The sequence below is a fragment of the Scyliorhinus torazame genome, chromosome 4 (genome assembly GCF_047496885.1).
Source record: "Scyliorhinus torazame isolate Kashiwa2021f chromosome 4, sScyTor2.1, whole genome shotgun sequence".
NCBI classification, from domain to species: domain Eukaryota; kingdom Metazoa; phylum Chordata; class Chondrichthyes; order Carcharhiniformes; family Scyliorhinidae; genus Scyliorhinus; species Scyliorhinus torazame.
Genome location: NC_092710.1, coordinates 164,268,725 through 164,291,989, shown reverse-complemented (window position 1 = coordinate 164,291,989; position 23,265 = coordinate 164,268,725). Strand labels below are relative to the sequence as shown.

The window sequence follows — 23,265 nt, the reverse complement described above, 5'->3', positions numbered from 1 at the left end:
AACCCAAAGATGTGCAGGGTAGGTGGATTGAACACGCTAAATTGTCCCTTAATTGACAAAATAAATAATTGGGTACTCTAAATTTAAAATCAAACAAAAAAAAAATTAACGTACATTTGTATTTATATTCAAAACAGAAAATTCCAGAAAATCTTAGCAGGTCTGGCAGCATCTGTGGAGAGAGAAGCAGAGTTAATGTTTTGAGTTCTATATGACTGCTCTCTCCACAGATGCTGCCAGACCTGCTGAGGTTTTCCAGCATCTTCTGGTTTTGTTTCAGATTTCCAGCTTTTGAAATATTTTGCTTTTATTTTTGTGTTTGTTCAATCTTAGGATATGGTTAATCGTAGGATTTCCATTGATCTGATGTTGCAGGTGGCTAAATATGAAAGTTGTCATCAGTTCTTCTTTTTTACTTCACTGAATATGAGGTAACGTAACAGACCATTTCCTTAAATGAAATAATGAATCGGATTATGCCTCTGTATTAAATGGATGTATGTGTTAAGTATGTCATCAACCTAGTTTTGCATTTTTTACTCTCAAGTTTGCCCTTATTTATGTTTCGGGCTGGATTCTGGGCCTCCCTGGCAATACAAAAGAAATAAAGAAGTTTCAGTTGCAATGAGTGTTCTTCGCTACATATATTCCCGATTTTTGGGAAGATCTGTATAAGCCACTGATGCGAAAGCCATGCTGCTACCTTATGCAGGTATCTTCAGTGTACCTTTGGCCCGAAAAAGCATTCCCAGTAGCATGATTGGGAGGACAGAACCCTTAAGAGGCAATGCTCTGTGCTGTAACATCATTTAAAGTACAGTACAGTTTCTGAAGTTGGGCCTGTTGATGGCAGTGTTGCGATGTAACAACAGTTTATGATGTATATTACTTATAGATCATAGAATTTACAGTGCAGAAGGAGGCCATTCGGCCCATCGAGTCGGCACAGGCCATTGGAAAGACCACCCTATCTAACCCCACACCTCCACCCTATCCCGTAACCCAGTAACCCCATCTAACCTTTTTTGGACTCTAAGGGTAACTTAGCATGGCCAATCCACCTAACCTGCACATCTTTGAACTGTGGGAGGAAACCGGAGCACCCGGAGGACACCCATGCAGACACGGGGAGAACGTGCAGACCAGGATGTGATGCCAGCTCAAAACCTTTGCTTTTGAACAGCTCCCTATTATGTCCTTGGTTATCACATGAGTATTTCACTTTGATTTCTAATCACCAACCATTCCTATAAGACCACCCAAGTTTGCTTTCACTTATCCATTTTCTAGATATATGTACTACTTGCTATCATGAAATTCGCCTCACTTTGAGTGAAGAACAGGCTATCATCAGAATTTAGAGAGGGAGATTAACAACTGTATTGTTTTGTGTAAGAGAAAGTCCGTGTATTCCATTGCAGAGAGTTTGAGAAGTGGAGCTGCAGCAATTGGGAATATTATGCCACAGGACATTAAGGGCCAAAAAATTCAATTATGCTGCCTCCATTTTCAAGTAGTGTCCATTTACAGCCAATCAGTGCAGGAGTCCAAAATGGCTGGCAGGAATCATGTGCTCATTACCACCCACTGTAGTGGTTGAGACTTTCCTGTGAGCGTCAAATCTACACCAAAACTAGTTAAAACGTGTGGAATATTTATTCAAGTATCCTGGGTTAGATTCTCCAAAATGGGACTATGTCCCCACGCCAGTGTCAAAACACTGGCGTTTCACTCTGATCTTTCCGTAAGAAAGGCCTGAGCGATTCTCCCACCTGCAGGGGGCTTGCAGTGTCCTGGCGTGCTTCTCGTAACTCGGGCTGTGGATATGGGACCACACACTTCTGGTTGGTGGTCCGCGCATATGCACGGCGGCCGCCCCGTGCGACATGGCTGACTCGCACCACGGTCCGTCATGGAAAATGTAGGCCCCCCCCGAGACCGCGGATCAGTGACGCCTCATCGCTCCCCTGGCTATCCATGAGGCCCCCCCCTCCCCCGGTGAATGATTACCCCAACCCCTACCATGGTCCGCAGCCCCCACCCGAGGTTCCCGATGGCCGATACGTGATTAGAACCACGCCGTCGGGAAATCGGCCAGTTGCGTGCGGAGAATCACGGGGAGGGGGGGGGGCGTGGGGCTCTGTCACTGGCCCCCTATCCGCGCCGAGTAGTTCGCGCGCACACGTTCCCAAGTCCCAAGCGATACTCCGAGGATCAGAGCATCCCTTCAGTGGCGCCGGTCACGATTTCCATGTAAACACCCATTCTCCGCCCCCGCGCCGAACACGATTTTGCGCGGAGAATCCAGCCCACTACATTTCTTGTTGCCTTTCATGACACCCCAAAGCACTTTACAGCCAATGAAGCACTTTTGAACTCAAGTTACTGTTACAACGTAGCACATAGCTAGGTCCCATAAACAGCAATCAATGACTAGATTTCTGGATTTAGGTATTAAGAATGACTACGAAGGTGGTCGAATCAATTTCATCGCTTGCTCCAAATTTTATTTTGTTGATGAGATGCAGAGTGAAACTAGGTGACAAGCACACCACTTCAGGTAAATGGCAAATCCTACATTCTGCACTAGATCAGTGAAATCGTTTGAATCCTGAAATTGCTTCAAATTTTTAAAAAGATAGTTTGGACTTATGTTTGATTCTTATGTCATTTTGAATTATTCTTTTTCAGTTTTTTGCCTGACATTAGCCTTATTAGAATCCTTTGTATGCAAGACTCTGAAAGAGGACAGGCTACACTATCCTTTGCTTCCCAAGATGAATCAGAAGACTCAGATGATTAAATAAACATTGACATTTATCACTTTTAATGTTTTTTTTTGGGGTAAGTGGATGTTCGAGGATTCTGGCAAGGACCAGGGTGGTGGGGGGTTGTGGGGGCTAGCAGACAGTATTGCAGTAAGAAACAAGTACGTTTTCTTTTGCCTTAGCTATTCTTCAGTGTAGAACTAATTTAATGTAACAATCTGCTGATTTAGTGATTATCAATAATATCCAGATTATTGTCTTACTCTAAACGTTATCACAACTTGTCATCATATTGTTCAGGACATTTTACTTTGTGTCTTTCACAAGCAGGATGTGTGGAACGAATTGTAAGGCAAATTATTTGATATCTATATCATATTTATTTTGCTGACATTCCACTCAATCTGCTGACATGACTGTGGCATTGTGCTGATTCAATTAAATCACTTCAACAGGAAAAGAATTGTTTGTAGCTGTATCGGCTGAATCCTGTGTCCAGTGGGGATATTGAAACATACAAAAATAAAAGAAGAATGAAAGGTCATAAATGTTATCCGGAAGAAATTAACATATTCCTACTGGGAAGTCAAAGGGGGTAATTGTACAAGTACACTTTGTTGGCTCGGCACCATAAAAGCAGCACACCAGCAATTTTGAAATGTGCCAGAGATGGACAACATTCCCTGCCATCAGACTAAGTCAGAAGATTTCCGTCAAAGTGCCTCAAACCTCATGCCACTTTGGCATTAAGAAATGGGTGTTTATAAATGGGTGTGTATATAAATATCTGTAGTGAGAGTACCTTTAAGAAATGGGTATTTATTACTGCAGTGATGTCAGAGAATGGGTGAAGCTGGGCTGTCTGTCAGTTTTTTACTTTCGTTTTAGACTGTTTGCTGCAGGGTGTGTTTTAGTTTCGTTTTCAGAGCTGGATAGCTGCAGTCACAGCCAGAAGGTGTATTAGAGTCTCTCTGTAATCTAAAGACTGTAAATCGATCCTGGTGATTTAAAACTAATAACAATAGTGATTTTAAGCTGATGTGCTTCTGGTAAAAGGTGTTTTAAGTCTTATGGATGTTAAAAGGAAAGCTTAAAGGATTACTTAGTGTTGTAGTCTTTGGGGGTTGTATTTGAATTAATGGTTGCTAAGATGTTCACTGTATGTTTTAAAAAGGTTAACTTGAGTTCATAGAATAAACATTGTTTTGCTTTAAAAAATACTTTTCCATTTCTGTTGTACCACACCTGTAGAGTGGGCCGTGTGCTCCCTATACCACAATCTAGTAAAAGTTGTGGGTCAGGTGAACCCCATGATACACTTTGGGGTTCGCTAAACCCTGGCCCATAAAACATTTCTAGGTAATGAAGTATTTTACACATCGCAATTTCAATGTTTGCTAGAAATGTAAGTTTGCACTTGTGTGTGGTCAACTGGCTGAGGAAACAACAGGATGGATTTTACTTCACACTGAGACAGTCGTGGATGAAGGAGACAAAATTGAGTGATGAAACCTGTATTCTTCACCCCTTGTTGGCACGAGAAAGGTGCTGTCCACCTCTTCCTCATCATCTGCTTATCAAGGTTGGTGGAGCTGCCCACAGCTCTTTGCCCAAGTTCCACTCCACCATTGTTACCTCTGCCTTCCACAACGACTATCAAAGGAAAGGTGGCAGTAGACCTGAAGGAAACAGAAGGCAAGTCACAAAATCCCTGGACGTGTTGCCTCCTCGCCATCCATAATGGCAGGAAATACATACTCTTGAACCTTTGGTTTTGACGGCTGCAGCAGCCACTGCCTGGGTTTTCCTATTCTACAAAGGGCTGAGGGGAATGGAATGGGGAACTGTGGGGATGTGGTGATGGCATCCTTGGTGTACAGAATCTCACCCTACGAACCCAAGAAAATAAGTATGTACCATGTCAACCAATAGGCAGATATCGCGCTCCACTGCTACGCAACTGTCAAGTTACCCAGCTCAATGTACTCAAAAGAAATTGGATGAAATACTTAGGTATTTTGATTGATCAGCTTTATGGTATTTGCTAGTTTATGATTGATGCTTTGAGAAAAAGTGACCAATTGTTCTGTTTTCCTGCTTACTCCTCATTTTTGCTATCTACATGGTGAATAGAGCTACTCCTAATTCATGCATGGATACCAATTACAATTGGTAATTTAATATACTGGTTATTTGAACCAATCTTAAAGTTTTGCCCAACAGATGCATGACAATGTGACATCTGGCAGGTGTAATACCTTTACGGGGTGTGATACTATGGGCATGATTCACCCCCAAAATTTCCATGTCCGGATTTGGGCGTGTTTAGCGGGGTGATTCTCGGTGGCTGCAGCGGCGATAGGCATCTCGCTATTCAATGGCACTTTGATGTTTATTTTGGCCTCGGGGAGATTCTCTCCGCTGAGACTGCACTTGGGGCAGGCATGGTAGCACAGTGGTTAGCACTGTTGCTTCACAACGCCATGGTTCCAGCTTCGATTCTTGCTATGGTCACTGGCTGTGTGGAGTCTGCATGGTCTCCCCGTGTCTGCGTGGGTTTCCTCCGGGTGCTCAGGTTCCTCCCATAAGTCCCGAAAGATGTGCTGGTAGGTAGTTTGGGACATTCTGAATTCTCCCTCAGTGTACCCGAACAGGCGCCGGAGTGTGGCGACTGGGGGATTTTCACAGTAACTTCATTGCAGTATTAATGTAAACCTACTTGTGACAATAATGAAGATGATGAAAGGCTTCTCGCCAATCAGTGCATCATTTTGGAAGAATGCCCCGATCTCCATCCCCCCCCCCATGTTTTGACCCCTCACCATCCCGCCAGCTTTAGGGAGGCCGTCGGGAACCCCCCTCATCCTTCCCTCTACCTGGTAAGGCACCCCGGGCCAATCACAGGCAGTGCCAACCTAGCAGTGCCAGGTACCAGAAGGAGAGCCAGGGTGCCACCTTACCCTGTCCCTGACCATCCGGGGCCTCCAGTGGCTGAGGAGACCCCCCAGGTGCTCTTATGCCAGTTCATGTTTGTGTGGGCCAGTACTAAACAGCAAAACAGCAAACTGGCGAGGTCTCCCTGCGGCCACCGAGTCCTGGCTGCCGTGAGAATCCGGCAGGCGAATATTTAAACGGCTCATTTATGCAGTTTTGGGTCACGCTAAGTGAGGGTGGGATTCAGATCGTGACGTCTCATGAGATTACGTTAAATCTTGCAAGTCATTTCGGGTATTGTAAACCTCGCGAGCGATCTCTCGCGATTCAACGGCCTCAGCAAGTCAGGCATGAGAAGGCCGCTGAATCGTGCACCATGACTGCGCACATGATGCAAGATTTTTAATTATAGGGCTGGATATTCAGATGGTTTAAAGCGGAATAAATTAACAAGAAGAAATGACAAATCTGGTTTTCATGGTAAAGTATGTCCATGCCACTGTTTTATTTGTTTCACGTCGTAGCACAATTTCAATTTAACCTTTCTGGGTTTTGTTTTCTGCACAATTTCATTTAGAAGATATATTAATGATTTATGTATTGATTCATGACATTTATAAAAGCCATAACAAACATATAGGTACTGCACCGAACACTTTTACCAACATTTTGTTTACATTGCGTACAGAAAAGGGTAAGTAAGATTTGGTAAGTTTTATTTATTATCCTTGGATAAATCATTGTCCTGTGGTTAAGTAAAAAAAGGTTTTGAATCCTTAAAGTGATATTTTTCCAATTTCGCACTGTCACCTGGCAGTCTTACCTGCTGAGCCAATATTGCACATTTCTGTTGTGTGTTCCCATTGGATTAAAGGTGACTTGTTAACTTTAAAGCTATAACTTTTGAGTATTTAGCTTTACCTGGTCATGTTTTGCATTCAAAGCTCTAAATTACCTATCAATAAACAGTCTATTAAAGGGAAGTATATTCTAAAGTTGTCACCATAGTTCAAAATGAAATCATGTTTTTGCCTTAAACCTTTTCTTAACTTTGATTTAGAATTGTTATTAGGCAATCTGGAAACAAGCATGTTGTCTAGAACTTGTCCTCATTGGGCTGAAATTCTTGCACAGTTTAGCCTTTTATGATACATTGCTGGGTCAACACATGCTAAATCAGCATTACAAAGAACAAAGAACAAAGAAATGTACAGCACAGGAACAGGCCCTTCGGCCCTCCAAGCCCGCGCCGACCATACTGCCCGACTAAACTACAATCTTCTACACTTCCTGGGTCCGTATCCTTCTATTCCCATCCTATTCATATATTTGTCAAGATGCCCCTTAAATGTCCCTATCGTCCCTGCTTCCACTACCTCCTCCGGTAGAGAGTTCCAGGCACCCACTACCCTCTGCGTAAAAAACTTGCCTCGTACATCTACTCTAAACCTTGCCCCTCTCACCTTAAACCTATGCCCCCTAGTAATTGACCCCTCTACCCTGGGGAAAAGCCTCTGACTATCCACTCTGTCTATGCCCCTCATAATTTTGTAGACCTCTATCAGGTCGCCCCTCAACCTCCTTCGTTCCAGAGAGAACAAACCGAGTTTATTCAATCGCTCCTCATAGCTTATGCCCTCCATACCAGGCAACATTCTGGTAAATCTCTTCTGCACCCTCTCTAAAGCCTCCACATCCTTCTGGTAGTGTGGCGACCAGAATTGAACACTATACTCCAAGTGTGGCCTAACTAAGGTTCTATACAGCTGCAACATGACTTGCCAATTCTTATACTCAATGCCCCGTCCAATGAAGGCAAGCATGCCGTATGCCTTCTTGACTACCTTCTCCACCTGTGTTGCCCCTTTCAATGACCTGTGGACCTGTACTCCTAGATCTCTTTGACTTTCAATACTCTTGAGGGTTCTACCATTCACTGTATATTCCCTACCTGCATTAGCCCTTCCAAAATGCATTACCTCACATTTGTCCGGATTAAACTCCATCTGCCATCTCTCCGCCCAAGTCTCCAGACAACCTAAATCCTGCTGTATCCTCAGACAGTCCTCATCGCTATCCGCAATTCCACCAACCTTTGTGTCGTCTGCAAACTTACTAATCAGACCAGTTACATTTTCCTCCAAATCATTTATATATACTACAAACAGCAAAGGTCCCAGCACTGATCCCTGTGGAACACCACTGGTCACAGCCCTCCAATTAGAAAAGCATCCCTCCATTGCTACCCTCTGCCTTCTATGGCCTAGCCAGTTCTGAATCCACCTTGCCAGCTCACCCCTGATCCCGTGTGACTTCACCTTTTGTACTAGTCTACCATGAGGGACCTTGTCAAAGGCCTTACTGAAGTCCATGTAGACAACATCCACTGCCCTACCTGCATCAATCATCTTAGTGACCTCCTCGAAAAACTCTATCAAGTTAGTGAGACACGACCTCCCCTTCACAAAACCGTGCTGCCTCTCACTAATACGTCCATTTGCTTCCAAATGGGAGTAGATCCTGTCTCGAAGAATTCTCTCCAGTAATTTCCCTACCACTGAAGTAAGGCTCACCGGCCTGTAGTTCCCGGGATTATCCTTGCTACCCTTCTTAAACAGAGGAACAACATTGGCTATTCTCCAGTCCTCCGGGACATCCCCTGAAGACAGCGAGGATCCAAAGATTTCTGTCAAGGCCTCAGCAATTTCCTCTCCAGCCTCCTTCAGTATTCTGGGGTAGATCCCATCAGGCCCTGGGGACTTATCTACCTTAATATTTTTTAAGACACCCAACACCTCGTCTTTTTGGATCACAATGTGACCCAGGCTATCTACACCCCCTTCTCCAGACTCAACATCTACCAATTCCTTCTCTTTGGTGAATACTGATGCAAAGTATTCATTTAGTACCTCGCCCATTTCCTCTGGCTCCACACATAGATTCCCTTGCCTATCTTTCAGTGGGCCAACCCTTTCCCTGGCTACCCTCTTGCTTTTTATGTAAGTGTAAAAAGCCTTGGGATTTTCCTTAACCCTATTTGCCAATGACTTTTCATGACCCCTTCTAGCCCTCCTGACTCCTTGCTTAAGTTCCTTCCTACTTTCCTTATATGCCACACATGCTTCGTCTGTTCCCAGCCTTTTAGCCCTGACAAATGCCTCCTTTTTCTTTTTGACGAGGCCTACAATATCACTCGTCATCCAAGGTTCCCGAAAATTGCCGTATTTATCTTTCTTCCTCACAGGAACATGCCTGTCCTGTATTCCCTTCAACTGACACTTGAAAGCCTCCCACATGTCAGATGTTGATTTGCCCTCAAACATCCGCCCCCAATCTATGTTCTTCAGTTCCCGCCTAATATTGTCATAATTAGCCTTCCCCCAATTTAGCACATTCATCCTCGGACCACTCTTATCCTTGTCCACCAGTACTTTAAAACTTACTGAATTGTGGTCACTGTTACCGAAATGCTCCCCTACTGAAACATCTACCACCTGGCCGGGCTCATTCCCCAATACCAGGTCCAGTACCGCCCCTTCCCTAGTTGGACTGTTTACATATTGTTTTAAGAAGCCCTCCTGGATGCTCCTTACAAACTCTGCCCCGTCTAAGCCCCTGGCACTAAGTGAGTCCCAGTCAATATTGGGGAAGTTGAAGTCTCCCATCACCACAACCCTGTTGTTTTTACTCTTTTCCAAAATCTGTCTACCTATCTGCTCCTCTATCTCCCGCTGGCTGTTGGGAGGCCTGTAGTATACCCCCAACATTGTGACTGCACCCTTCTTATTCCTGATCTCTACCCATATAGCCTCACTGCCCTCTGAGGTGTCCTCTCGCAGTATTACACTGACTGCTCTGAATTTTCCACCATTTACTTAAATCATTATTCATAGCTGCCATGTTAGCTTAACCTCCTGCTGGGAGCCAAACCAATGGAGCCACTGGACAATGCAACCAACAGCTCCAAATTAAAGGGATGTGCACTTTAAAGGGACTGCCTACACAGTGGGACAAATATTTATTTTGGTGTTTGTCACATTTGAAAATGAAGTTCAATATTTTTCAAGCGTCGTCATAACTAAGGGAAGAATAACGGTCAGGCAGAAATGAAATGAAGAAAAGTTCAGTTACAAATAAGATTCTGTGGACATAGTGGTACAGCACTTGATTCCGTTTAACAGATGTCTAACTGGGTCTGTGGTTTAATAATGTGAGTTTCCCAATTTCATACCATTCCCAGAGAACAGCAGTGTGCTGATTTTTGCCAGCAGGTGTTAAGTACGGTAGCACAGTGGTTAGCACAGTTGCTTTACAGCTCCAGGGTGCGAGGTTCAGTTCCTGGCTTGGGACACTGTCTGTGCGGAGTTTGCATGTTCTCCCTGTGTCTGCGTGGGTTTTCTTCAGATGCTCCTGTTTCCTCCCACAGTCGAAAGATGTGCAGGCTAGGTGGATTGGCCATGCTAAATTGCCCTTAGTGTCCAAAAAGGTTGGGTGGGGTTACTGGGTTATGGGGATAGGATGGAGGGTGTTCTTTCCAAGGGCCGGTGCAGACTCGATGGGCCGAATGGCCTCCTTCTGCACTGTAAATTCTATGAACAAGAGATGGAGACATCATCTATCAAGAGTTTAACAAGGAAGCATGACCCAGCAGTACCGTGTATCCTGTGCATGGCCCGAAGACTCCATGCAGCCATAAGTTGTGCATTTTCACATGAACTCCTGACTCATAGCAAACCCCTCACATACCTTTACAGGTCATTTTTGCATCTCATGCATAGGTTTTAATTTCGGAAAACATATAACGTAGATGCAAAAAAGAACCCAAAACTTTGTCAGACTCTCAATTTTCAATGCCAAATACCCTTTTAAGTTTAAAATCAACCAAACTGCATGAATCATGGTAATTTACTGACACCCAAATTGGTATGCAGGTTGTGCACCATTTGATTATTGTGTGTGGGCTCTCAACAACTCACGGCGGTTAATGCAATCAGACACTACCTAGACAACATAATGGTAAAGGTGCAGAAATGCCTGTCTGGCCAAAGACACAGGTCAAATGCACATCCCTGCTGACCCCCCCCCCCCCCCCTCCTCCACACACACGCAAAGCGCTAAGTCTGCAATAGTGCACCATGTCAGTGATGGGTCAGGATCTAGGCAATTTGTCTGACATGAAGGCAAATAATCCTCTGAAATGCTTGTTATCCTCTAGGAGACAAAAAGCATTTTAAAAGAACTCGCTATGGAATATTATCGTAAATCTCCCTTGAGTGGCCAGTAGTAAAAAGAGAAAAAGGTTGTTAAAAATCTAGATTAAACTGCAACATAAAACCATAAATATAGCAAAGAAAAACTGCAAGAGGTCTCAAACAAAAACTCACCAGTTGAACACAGCTTTGAGAAAATTAACCAGAGTTTTCTACACAGATTATACACCAGCTGCCAACTCCAATGTGTCATCTTTTAAGGGTGTAACCCCAGGACTGTAAATTCCCAGTTCAAACCAGTGAAAAAGTCTGGGAAGTATGCCTCCATTTAGAATTTATCCAGCACTTTATTGGGGCTTATGTCACACATTAGTACAAATCCCCTGCTCCTCAAGGACTGTTGTCAAAATCTTCAGAAAATACATACAGGGCACCTTGTAGCACAAGGTCTCTTCCCCCAGTATATATTTACGGCAATGGTGCATAGAAGCAGAATTTCAGCCCCCGAGTGACACAACAACCACTTGCAGGTATAAAGTTTCTTCAGTGTAGTAAAATGTCCCACAGTACTTCAGGGGGTGTTCCAGCGAGCCATGCAATGAGATTTTAGGAAAGGTGGCTGAAGTGTGGAAAAAGGGATAGGTTGTAAAGAAGGATGGAGCAGTAGGAAACAAGAAAGTTGGAGGGAGGGGCTTACAAAGCTTCAGGCCTCAGCAGCTGAAGGCACAGCTGCCACTGATGGGGCAATTAAAATGGGGGATGAACAAGAGGCCAGCATTGGAGGAGCGCAAATATGTCGGAGAGTCGTGGGACCGGAGGAGATTACAGAGATGGGGAGGGGTGAGGCCATGGATTGAAATGAAAGGATTAGAATTTTTAAATTGAGATGTTGCTTAACCGGGGCCAATGTAAGCCATCAAGCACAGGCATGTTGGATGAACAAGACATGGTATGAGTAAGGACACAGTACTGACCTGCTGCTTACGGAGTTTATGGAGGGTAGAACGTGGGAGGCCAGCCAGGTGGAATGATCAAGCCTGGAGGTAACAAAGGCATGGATGAGGGTTTCTGCAGCAGATGAACTGAGATAGAAGCAGAGTTGGTGATGTTACAGAGGTGGACATTTTAAATATAAATAATAGCTTTGTTTTTTTGCCTCAATAACAGTGAGAATGGAGGCTCTCATTTGAACACTTCATGCATTGTGCAGGATATCACAATTGGTTATGGTAATTATTAAAAAGCCTAAAACAATAGGTACCGGGGTGTCTGAGATAATAAGTGCTGGATCTTTCTTTTTTATAATATATAATTATGGGACCCTTGTGTAGAGTATACTTCCCCAGTAAATTAGTTTAGCAATGCAAGGGAGAATGTTGGGAAACTGTATTGTCAATATTGAATCCAATTGTTTCCAAGTGAGTCACAAATGATGGTACAGTAGTCCTAGAATTGGCATTAGATCACAAGCAAAATTGCTTAACTCGCACAAATGAGTAGTAAACAAAACAAGGCCTTCATTTTGCTTGTTTCTCCCTTTTTACAAACGACCGTGTGTTTTGCGTCCTAAAATTTACTAATACAGTTGGACATTTTCCTTCTCTTTGTAATGACATCGATCAAAATGCTTATAGGATTTCTATGACTATAAATCTCAACTGCCGATAAGGTGCATGTGGAAAAGCGGTAAAAACAGTTTAAAAATTTGCTGTCATATTTCCTTGTAGCTGGTGATAATTTGCAATGTGGAGTTGTTACTTTAGGTATTGCAGGAAAAATCTAAGCTAAGATCAGAAACACTTACCAATGGGTATTCTCAAATATTTGCTGTTCCTACGAAATCTTCTTGCCTGTTGAAAAATTTCTTGAGCGCCATGTTTGAGTAAGTTGCTAATTATAAATGCTGAATCCATTCCCTGCTAAATATTGCTACAGTTTTCTGAGGTATGTAGTCCTGTAACTTATGATTTTTCAGGGGTTCAAAGAATTGAGGGGAATAACTTAACTGGACACAAATACCATTCATTAATGTTAAGCAAGCTAGATCTGTGTAAAGCAGACTGTTTTCTGATCAGATAACCTGTCGCCAATATTTTCAAAAATTCATGCCTGAGATCTGCTACCATGGTTAGAGGAAAAAGAAATGATTTATTATAAACAGGTACTTTGACATGGGATTTCAATTTCATTCCCAGTAAGTGAAACACATTGCAAGCTCCAGTGGAACATGAACAATAATAGCTTATTTTAATGCAACACGATACTGATTCACAGGCCTCCGAGGAATGAATTTAAGATGGTAATGAAATTGCGCACACTTCACTTTTGGCAGTTTTTATATTAATTTAAACTTTTTTTTTTGCATATGACATTCTCATGCACACAAGTGTTTCAACACAAGAAGCAAGTCCATTTAAAGGTAGTCCAAGCACTTTGTTTTTGTGTGTGTGTGGATGTAGCTGCAAACTGAATGAAACATTTGACTTTTGTGCAGTCCATTATATGCATTATTGACGGCTCATTTCTGAATGTCACATTGCAGGAGTAACACAATCGAAGGATCACTCTTTGCTGCTTCTTTGAACTCATCCAATGTAATCTGGTCATCATTGTTCTTATCCATCTTACTGAAAATCTTGTCAACTCGCTGTTCTGGCGTCAAACCATCTTCATTCATTTTCATCATTATGACAGTTCCAACCATTTTATAAATAGCCTTCACGGACACAAAAAAAACAATAATTGATATAGTTTAAAGTGAAAATCAAAGAAAATCACATACTTTGCACTGTTTTGAACCCCAACTACATGGAAACATTGTTTGAAGTGAATAGAAAATAGCACCACAAGAATCATAGAATCTACAGTGCAGAAGGAGGCCATTCGGCCCATCAGCACCGGCCCTTGGAAAGAGCACCCTACTTAAGCCCACACCTCCACCCTATCCCTGTAACCCAGTAATCCCCACCTAGTCTTTTTGGACCCGAGGGGTAATTTAGCATGGCCAATGCACCTAACCTGCACATCTTTGGACTGCGGGAGGAAACCGGAGCACCCGGAGGAAACCCACGGGAATCGAACCTGGGATCGTGGAGCTGTGAAGCAACAGTGCTAACCACTGTGCTACTGTGCCGTTAAAGCAAATAGCATAGAGGCGCTTAAGAGAAGCTGGATAAGTACGAGGGAGAACAAAACAAAGTGTTCTGCTGATAGGGTCAGATGATATAGGGTGGGAGAAGGTTCATGTGCAGCATAACCACCCCATCACTGTCCTGCTGAGTTGAACAGCCTATTTCGGTGCAATAGGTTTTATGTCATATGCAATGGATCAGATTTCAACTCTTACTAAGTATTACGTGAATTTAAGAATAGAATAACAGATGCTGGAGAGAGAGTTATTAGTGTTTAACACTTGATTTCTGACAACAAAAGTTGACTTATTTAAGAATTTCAACAGGATATTGAGATAGAATTGCATTATAGTTTCACACTATAATTCTATATAGAGCTTGCATAGTGGAGCGTTTATTTCCTGTGACATATACCGGTGGGATTTAAGTTCACACCTGCTTTCCCTTCACACGTACGGTTCCCTTTCTGAAAGGGAAAAGGCGAAGTGGAAGCCAGTCACTCTCCCACTGGGAGGGAGAGAAGATAGAGGATGAGTCACTCTCTTGCATCTCCCAGCAGGTAAATGTAGAATACCATTGGCATAAATCATATGCTATTTGTCTCCAACAGCCGGTGTATAATTAGGGAAAAACAAAGAGAAATATAATTGCTCGATGCTCTAATGAATGAAGGTTTTATTTTCTATAAAGGGAATAATATACTTGTGTTCTTCTCTCAATTGAACCTTTCTCGTGATGTACAAAGGCCAATTTTATTCATTCACCAAATGCCTCAGGCTTTACCCCAGCATCAATGCGAAGGCAGCACAGCAAATCCACTAACTTCATGCCCATTTAAGCTACTGCTTGAAAATCACCCCAGAGTGTCAGTTAAAAGTAAACCTGGTGTGGAGGTATAATGCATGGCCTATAGGCAAGTAATGATCTTGCATAGAAACATTGCGAAATGAAAAAAAAGGCTCTGGTCTATCTTGTTCACGATCCTGGTAGTCACAGGATACAATAATAGTAGAGTTGTTGACTAATCAGCAATTGATCTCAATCAATTAGTTGCCTTTCATGCCACCCCTCTCCCATCTCACTCAATTTTGGGTTCTGTCCAAATTCTACCCAAGGAGTCTCTGAGAGGTGATCTAGTGCTTTACAAGGTAATGGTAAAGGTAAATTTGAAAAATTACTTCAAATAACTTTCAGAGAGCAGCAAAAGGTGCTAAGGCAAATTTAAAACTGCGACCAGGTAGTTTCTCTTCACCCAAAGAATAATCGTCATATGAAGTGGAATTGAAAAATGGACTTGAATTATTTAAGAACTAATTGAAAGCTGTTGCCTACTAATTGGAGGACTTGACAGCTATTTGAGGCGAATAAACTATTATGGTGATGAATAGCCTTCTTCATCTGTGAATATTTTGTGAAAAGTACAAAAAAAGGATACAACGCATCTTGAAACATACAGATGAAACTATTATCTCATTTTCCACTCGGGATTGAAAACATCCAAAGCATCTTTAATGAATCAATTCTTAAAGGCTGGGCAAGCCAGATATTTATATGGATATGCTGTGATATGGGAGACCAAAGTTACAGAAAATAAATAAAATCCAGGATTAATTTGCATAGGAATCAAATGGCTCACAGCTGCCAGCAAATATCCTGAAAGATGGCACAACAGGTAGCTTCTTTGACCCATGCTCCTAATTCTGTAACAGGACAGTTTTTTGATTTGAGGCTCTTGGAGTGTAGGTTGTATGCGGGAATCCTATTCTGTCAGGAGCTCTGTATGAACTTAAGGCACACTGTACATTCTTTTCTGATCAAATGGCTAGAAAATCATCCACAGTGCCTCATGAATTTCCAGGGCATGCAACAGGTGGGCAAGGCTCCTGAGCCAAAACTTTACCTCAATAACAGTAGCTCAGAATTCATAAAGACATAGAAATATATTGTGATATCAATGCTGCCATTATTCTTGCCATGCGGTTGAAAGTTTTTATTTCTTCTTCCACTGTAGATTGATGAAGCAATCCATACTATCAACAAATCACAGGTGCTGTTTTCCTTTTTTTCAAAAATATTTTTTTTGACCACTAAAATATTGAGCAGTTATAATTTTTCTGTTCCTAGTGTTTAACATAGGTAGCATTCTATTTAAATTGCAGGAAAAGATGACCTCAGCTTGGCCTGTGACTGTAAAGGTTAATGACTATTAAAGAGCAGAACTTAGCAATTATTTCCTTACCTCTATGATCTCCAACATTTCCACTCTTGTAATTTTACCATCACCATCTAAATCGTACATATTGAAGGCCCAATTTAACTTCTGTTCAAAGCTGCCTCTTGAAGTAATAGAGAGAGCACAAATAAACTCTCTGAAGTCGATTGTCCCATCGCCGTTTTTATCAAAGGTTCTAAAGGCATGTTGGGCGAACTTGGATGCATCTCCATAAGGGAAAAACTGTAGAGAAGAAGAATGTATGCATTAAATAAAAAATTCAAACCATGGGCACGATTCAGCGATCCCATTGTGCCTGGCACAGATCTGGGCACAATGGGTGAATCACGCAAGAGCCCCAAATCGGGAGCCGCACCAAGCATTGGACTGATCACGAGTCACCCGGCTCGCTCAGCCCAGTGCAATCTGGATCTCGCCCTCGCTGGACGTGATCCAGATCTGCATATTTAAATAGTCATTTCAATGCCTAGACACCTGATTCAGACTTCGTCCAGGAATCAACGACCATGCCTGCAAGTCCGCGCCAGGGTGCCATTTAGTACTGGTCCACACAATGTGGACCACGCGTGATGGCACCTTGGGGGTCTTGCAGGCCATTGGAGGGCACTAGGTAACTGAGGACAGGGCAGAGTGGTATCCTGACACTCCCCCTGGCATCTGGGCAACTTGTCACTTTGGCATCCTGGCAGTGCCAGAGTCTGGGCCTGGGGGAGGATGGCCTTGCCAATTAGGGGACGACTGTGGGAGGGGATCCCAGGGGCCTCGCCAAAGTTAGGAGTATGAGGTGGGGTTGATAAAGTGGGGGCTGAAAGGTGATGGGGGTGGGAAAAGACCGGGACTCCCGATCAAAGTTTGCCTCGCTCTGCGAGCAGCCATTCCTGCTGGTGAGATCAGCTTGCCAGCAGGAAATCCCTCTAAAGTGCGGCCTGGCAGAGAGAAACTCTCCGAGGCCAAAAAAAGGCAAATGCCGTTGACTAGCAGGGTGTGTCTCAGCGCTGTAGCCATCAAGAAACACCCTACTAAACGCGCCCGACTTAGTTTTAAGACAGCTGAATCACACCCCAGAATTCTTCTCCATTTGTTATGCTCTATGTAGCATTTACAAGGATCAAATACCCCTCATTTCAAAGGATCTTCAAACACATTTTGGTGATTCTTGGCAAGACGTAGGTTCTATTTGCATTATTTTGTCGGTTCCACAAAATTAAGTTTTAGAAATACAAGTAAGTTAATTACTCTGAGCAGAATCGTTCCGGGAGTATGCGCACACAGCCATTGGTCTGAAATCTCTCTGCTGTTTTAATTTTTACTTCTAAGCAGAAAATTAAAAGTTCTGTACAAGAATCTACGGAAAAGAAATAGGATATCTAAGTGCAAGAGGGAACAGTTGACTAGATGTAAAGCGACGTGGTATAATTCTGAGTGGCATAATCCAGCCTTGTAAGTGTACCGCACAAATGCAACTGGTTTCCATAACCTCTCTGAAAGAGGGCCACCACGTTCAGATTGTCAGTAACTTTCATTTCTTGTAGAATCAGAAGAAGGCCAAATGAGCCATCATGCCTGCACCATTTCTTTGAATGAGCTCTCCAATTAGTCCAACTCCCCTGTTCTTTTGAACTGCCAAATTTTCCCCTTCAAGTATTTATTCAAGTCACGACGAATAGCTACTATTGAATCTGCTTCCATGCCCTGGTCAGGCAGGGCATTCCAGATCAGAACAACGCCCTGTGTCATACAGTTCTCCCCACCCCCCCTTGTCAACTCTAGTTCTTTTGCCAATTACCTTTCTATGTCCTTTAGTTGCCAACACATCTGCCACTTGTTACACCACCAAGTGCGCGGTCAATTCCATTCCCACATGCCCAGAGTCACAACACAACTGAATAAACAATAATTCTTGTAAAAATTCCTGAAATCTTTGACTCTTGGCTGCCAAATAATTACAGTGACCGGTTGTAAGTTGAAACACAATTACTATTTATTTGCAACAAAGTTAATGGTGAAATACACAGAAGATATAGTGGGTTCAGTATGAATAAGTACCTAATTCCTACTGTAACTTGCACCCCCCCCCACCCTCTACCCACACACGAGACAGCCAAACACAGCAGGGGGGGGGGTGGAGAAAATGAAAAAGAAAAGAGTCTTTGCTTCAGATGATGAGTCCTCTGCTGGCTTTTGCCACAGTAAGCTTAGGAATCACAGTCCCTGCTTTACAGCCTGTACTCAATTTTTCTTGTGAGTCCCCGTTTCACCAGGCTTTGCTCTCAGTTTGTGGCCTGCTTTCAGAAATCCAACACCCACAGGCTTATTGGAGAGAGACAATTAACTGGATCTTTTTTTTTTGAAGAGGCTTAGCAGCCAGTTTCTGAAGAGGATTTAACTGGATCTTTCATTTCAGCTTCCAGAACCAAAAGTAAAACTAAAATGGAAGCTTGTGGCTCTGAGAAACATTCCAGAGGAATAATATCCAATCACCACCTATTACCGGGTGGAACACAGCCTTTTGGGACAATTCATTGGTCACTAGCCAAATCAATCAAATTGAGTCCCACCAATCTCTGTCATTGGTGCTGGTCCACAATTTAAATCAGCAAAGCCTTTGGCTCCTTCCATTTGAATTAAAGGCACAGGCCATTGTTTTCTCCTGTTTGAATTAAAATGGCAGGCTGTCTTCAAGACGCATGTCCATAAATCATCCATGGATCAAAAAATGTAATGGCAAAAATAAAAGAAAGGGGCAAACAGGGAATAGATAGGAAATACACAAGCAGCAGGAAGGACCATACATACTGGAAATTCCTTATTTATTCTTTCCAAAATATTTCAGGATTGTGACACATGATTTTAAACTTTATCTGCTCGAAAGAAAACAATTCTAGTTGCACTAGTCCCTCCATATAACTGAAATATTTCATCCCTGCTTTTGATCTGGTAAATCTCTTCTGCACCCTCCCCGAGGCTTTGAAATCCTTTCTAAAGTGTGGTTCCCAGAATTGGCCACAAAACTCTAGCTGAGATTCTGACCATATTTAACTTCTTCTTTTGTACCCTCTGGGTGAAATTTTGCACTTTAAGCACAGAGTCCTGGCTGAGATGAGAAAAGCGACGCCTAGCTCTCCAGCCAGGTTTGCTCTTCTGATTCTCAGGCACTCTGTGCACAAGAAATCTGGAGGTGTGATTTTCGCTGTCACGCTGGAGGGCCAGGGCCTGATAGAGCACGCAACACTAGTTCCAGAGGAATTGGGGCACTTTTTCAAAGTGATCTATGCTGAAAAAAATACTCCTCCCCCCACCCCCATGGATATGGGGACCCCCTTCCTGCCTCAGATAAGGGAAGCCGCACCCCTACCACAAGCACCATGGCAACCCCACCTCACCACGGTTAAGGGGAACTCCTCCCCACACTTAGGGGAGCTACAATGGGGTGGTCTCCTTGAGGGCTTGCCTGCCAGGTTGACACAACCATGGTGGCACTGCTATGTTGGCACTACAAGGTGGCATATCCCTTTTCCCCCTCGGGCCATAATTACCCTTGCGCACTGTTTCTCTCGACTGCATTGTGTTTTGCAAAAGCAGTTGTAAATGGGGGGGGGGGGAAGAAATTCTTAAATGTGGGAGGAACATATGGCAGAGCAGCCCTTTCATTATATTTATATCTTTAAAATATCTTTCGATAAGGTTCTCACTCAGTTATGTCACCAGCGAGGGGCCGGGAAAAGCAGAGACCGAGATCTTCCTGCGAAGATTCTCGTTTCAGCAGTTTCTTGAGATTTTCTGCCAGCATCACCATTTTAACCTGACCTATGCTTATATTTCTAAAGTCAAGGATCCCTTATACTTTATCAACAAGACTGCTAAATGTGATCTGCGTACTTCAATTCTTTTAAGTACACCCCTAGATACATCTGCTCTTGCATCCTGTTTATAATTGCACCGTTTAAATTTGTTTTGTCTTTTCTCATTCCTCCTAGCAAAATGTATTACTTCACACTTCTCTGCATTAAATTTCATCTGCCATTTCACCATTATGTCTATGTCCATTTGGAATCAGCTACTATATGCACTGTCCAAGTGCGTACATTTCGAAGGTTGGTATCACCTGCAAACTTTAAAATTATACCATATATACCCAAGTCTAGGTCACTGTAATATGTCATAATACAGTAATAGTCAATAATAGTCAGTCCCCTTTCACCTCACTGAAGTTAACTCTCCTTTATGTTTAATTATTCTTTGTCCATTTCCATATGTATTCTGGACCTGATGAAATTATGATTATTGTTTCCCAGATGCTCCCAGGCTGAAGCACATTCCACTTGCCCCACTTAATTCCCCAAAACTGACTAGCACCCTCCCTTCCTTATTCTGGAGACCCATTCATCAAGAAAGTCCTCTTGTACGCTTTTCAGGAATTTCTCCCACCCTTTGTCCTCGTGCTATGCTAGTCTTCTTTTTGAACTATCCAAGTTCTTGTATTTTTCTGTAAATTTTCTGAAATTTTCTCTATCCTTTTCCCACCATTTGGTGGACTACAGAATACATGCAGTAGCATAATAGCCCTCTACTTTTCCTTGATACTAACCCCAGATAGATTCTGGGTGGGATTCTCCACTGCCTGACGTCGATATTGTAATTGGCGATCGGGCGGAGAATCCCTTCTGACACCCAAATCGCGCGCGGGGGGGGGGGGGGGGGGGGGCTGAGCGTTTGACGCCGGTTTTCAAGTCGCCGGCCCCTCCAAAGTGGCGTCATCGCATTGTGCGCCGCACGTCATTGGAACGGCGTTGGCACGTCATCGGAAGGCCCTCCCCGATGCTCCGTCCCTGATGGCCCGAGTTTTCGACCGCCCGGTTGACATCTGGTCTGAGGGGTCGGGAACCCGGCGTGGCGTCCATGGACTATGTCCAGTGCCGCCAAATTCAGCCCGTAGCCGTGCTGCTGGCTGCGGGGGGGGGCTTCTGCGAGGGCTGGGTGGGCTGGTGGGGAGTGGGCAGGGGGTGGCCAGGGGTTGTCCTGTGGGGCAGTATTTGGCAGGTCGGGTCCGCGTACGGCAGGCACTGCAGGTCGTCGCTGTGCACATACACGGCCATGGACCCAGCCATTCTCAGGCAGTTTTTGGTGTGAGAGCCGGGAACAAAGAACAAAGAAAATTACAACACAGGAACAGGCCTTTCAGCCCTCCCAGCCTGCGCCGATCCAGATCCTTTATCTAAACCTGTCTTCTATTTTCCAAGGATCTACTTCCCTCTGTTCCCCGCCCGTTCATATATCTGTCTAGATGCATCTTCAATGATGCTATCGTGCCCGCCTCTACCACCTCCGCTGGCAAAGCGTTCCAGGCACCCACGACCCTCTGCGTAAAAAACTTTCCACGCACATCTCCCTTAAACCTCTCACCTTGAAATCGTGACCCCTTGTAATTGGCACCCCCACTCTTGGACAAGGATTGTTGCTATCCACCTTGTCCATACCTCTCATAATTTTGTAGACCTAAATCAGGTCCCCCCTCAACCTCCGCCTTTCCAACGAAAACAATCCTAATCTACTCAACCTTTCTTCATAGCTAGCACCCTCCATACCAGGCAACATCCTGGTGAACCTCCTCTGCACCCTCTCCAAAGCATCCACATCCTTCCGGTAATGTGGCGACCGGAACTGCACGCAGTATTCCAAATGTGGCCTAACCAAAGTCCTATACAACTGTAACATGACCTGCCGACTCTTGTACTCAATACCCCGTCCGATGAAGGCAAGCATGCTGTATGTCCTCTTGACCACTCTATCAACCAGCACGGTAGCATAGTGGATAGCACAATTGCTTCACAGCTCCAGGGTCCCAGGTTCGATTCCGGCTTGGGTCACTGTCTGTGCGGAGTCTGCACGTCCTCCCCGTGTGTGCGTGGGTTTCCTCCGGGTGCTCCGGTTTCCTCCCACAGTCCAAAGATGTGCAGGTTAGGTGGATTGGCCATGATAAATTGCCCTTAATGTCCAAAATTGCCCTTAGTGATGGGTGGGATTGCTGGGTTATGGGGATAGGGTGTGGAGGTGTTGACCTTGGGTAGGGTGCTCTTCTCCAAGAGCCGGTGCAGACTCGATGGGCCGAATGGCCTCCTTCTGCAGTGTAAATTCTATGAAACCTGCGTTGCCACCTTCAGGGTACAATGCACCTGAACTCCCAGATCTCTCTGTCCATCAATTTTCCCCAGGACTCTTCCATTGACCATGTAGTCCACTCTTGAATTAGATCTTCCAAAATGCATCACCTCGCATTTCCCTGGATTGAACTCCATCTGCCATTTCTCTGCACAACTCTCCAATTTATCTATATTTTGCTGTATTCTCTGACAGTCCTCCTCGCTATCTGCAACTCCGCCAATCTTAGTATCATCACAAACTTACTAATCAGACCACCTATACCTTCATCCAGATCATTTATGTATATCACAAACAACAGTGGTCCGAGCATGGATCCATGTGGAACACCACTAGTCACCTTTCTCCATTTTAAGACACTCCCTTCCACCACTACTCTCTGTTTCCTGTTGCCCAGCCAGTTCTTTATCCATCTAGCTAGTACACCCTGAACCACGTACGACTTTACTTTTTCCATCAACCTGCCATGGGAAACTTTATCAAACGCCTTACTGAAGTCCATGTATATGACATCTACAGCCCTTCCCTCATCAATTAACTTTGTCACTTCCTCAAAGAATTCTATTAGGTTTTTAAGACATGACCTTCCCTGCACAAAACCATGCTGCCTATCACTGATAAGTCTATTTTCTTCCAAATGTGAATAGATCCTATCCCTCAGTATCTTCTCCAACAGTTTGCCTACCACTGACGTCAAGCTCACAGGTCTATAATTCCCTGGATTATCCCTGCTACCCTTCTTAAACACAGGGACAACATTAGCAATTCTCCAGTCCTCTGGGACCTCACCCGTGCTCAAGGATGCTGCAAAGATATCTGTTAAGGCCCCA

General features: G+C 43.8%; 2 protein-coding genes across 3 annotated transcripts in view; one reads left to right on the top strand and one right to left on the bottom strand.

The window, feature by feature from the left end:
• The window catches only part of LOC140410570 (structural maintenance of chromosomes protein 6-like), a 185,852-nt gene extending 181,849 nt beyond the window's left edge, over positions 1-4,003 (top strand). For both annotated transcript variants that reach the window (XM_072498829.1, XM_072498830.1), the window contains 2 exons: positions 334-431; positions 2,692-4,003. In XM_072498829.1, the coding sequence (XP_072354930.1) occupies positions 334-431; positions 2,692-2,803 (210 nt within the window). In that variant the 3' untranslated portion in view covers positions 2,804-4,003. The remainder of the gene's footprint in view (positions 1-333; positions 432-2,691) is intronic.
• Positions 4,004-13,040: 9,037 nt separating this feature from the next.
• Positions 13,041-23,265, bottom strand: part of LOC140410569 (visinin-like protein 1) — a 217,246-nt gene continuing 207,021 nt past the window's right edge. Inside the window, exons 3-4 of the mRNA XM_072498828.1 lie at positions 16,283-16,498; positions 13,041-13,628 (exon numbers count right to left, since the gene is read on the bottom strand). Coding sequence (XP_072354929.1) covers positions 13,431-13,628; positions 16,283-16,498 — 414 coding nt within the window. The 3' untranslated portion in view covers positions 13,041-13,430. The remainder of the gene's footprint in view (positions 13,629-16,282; positions 16,499-23,265) is intronic.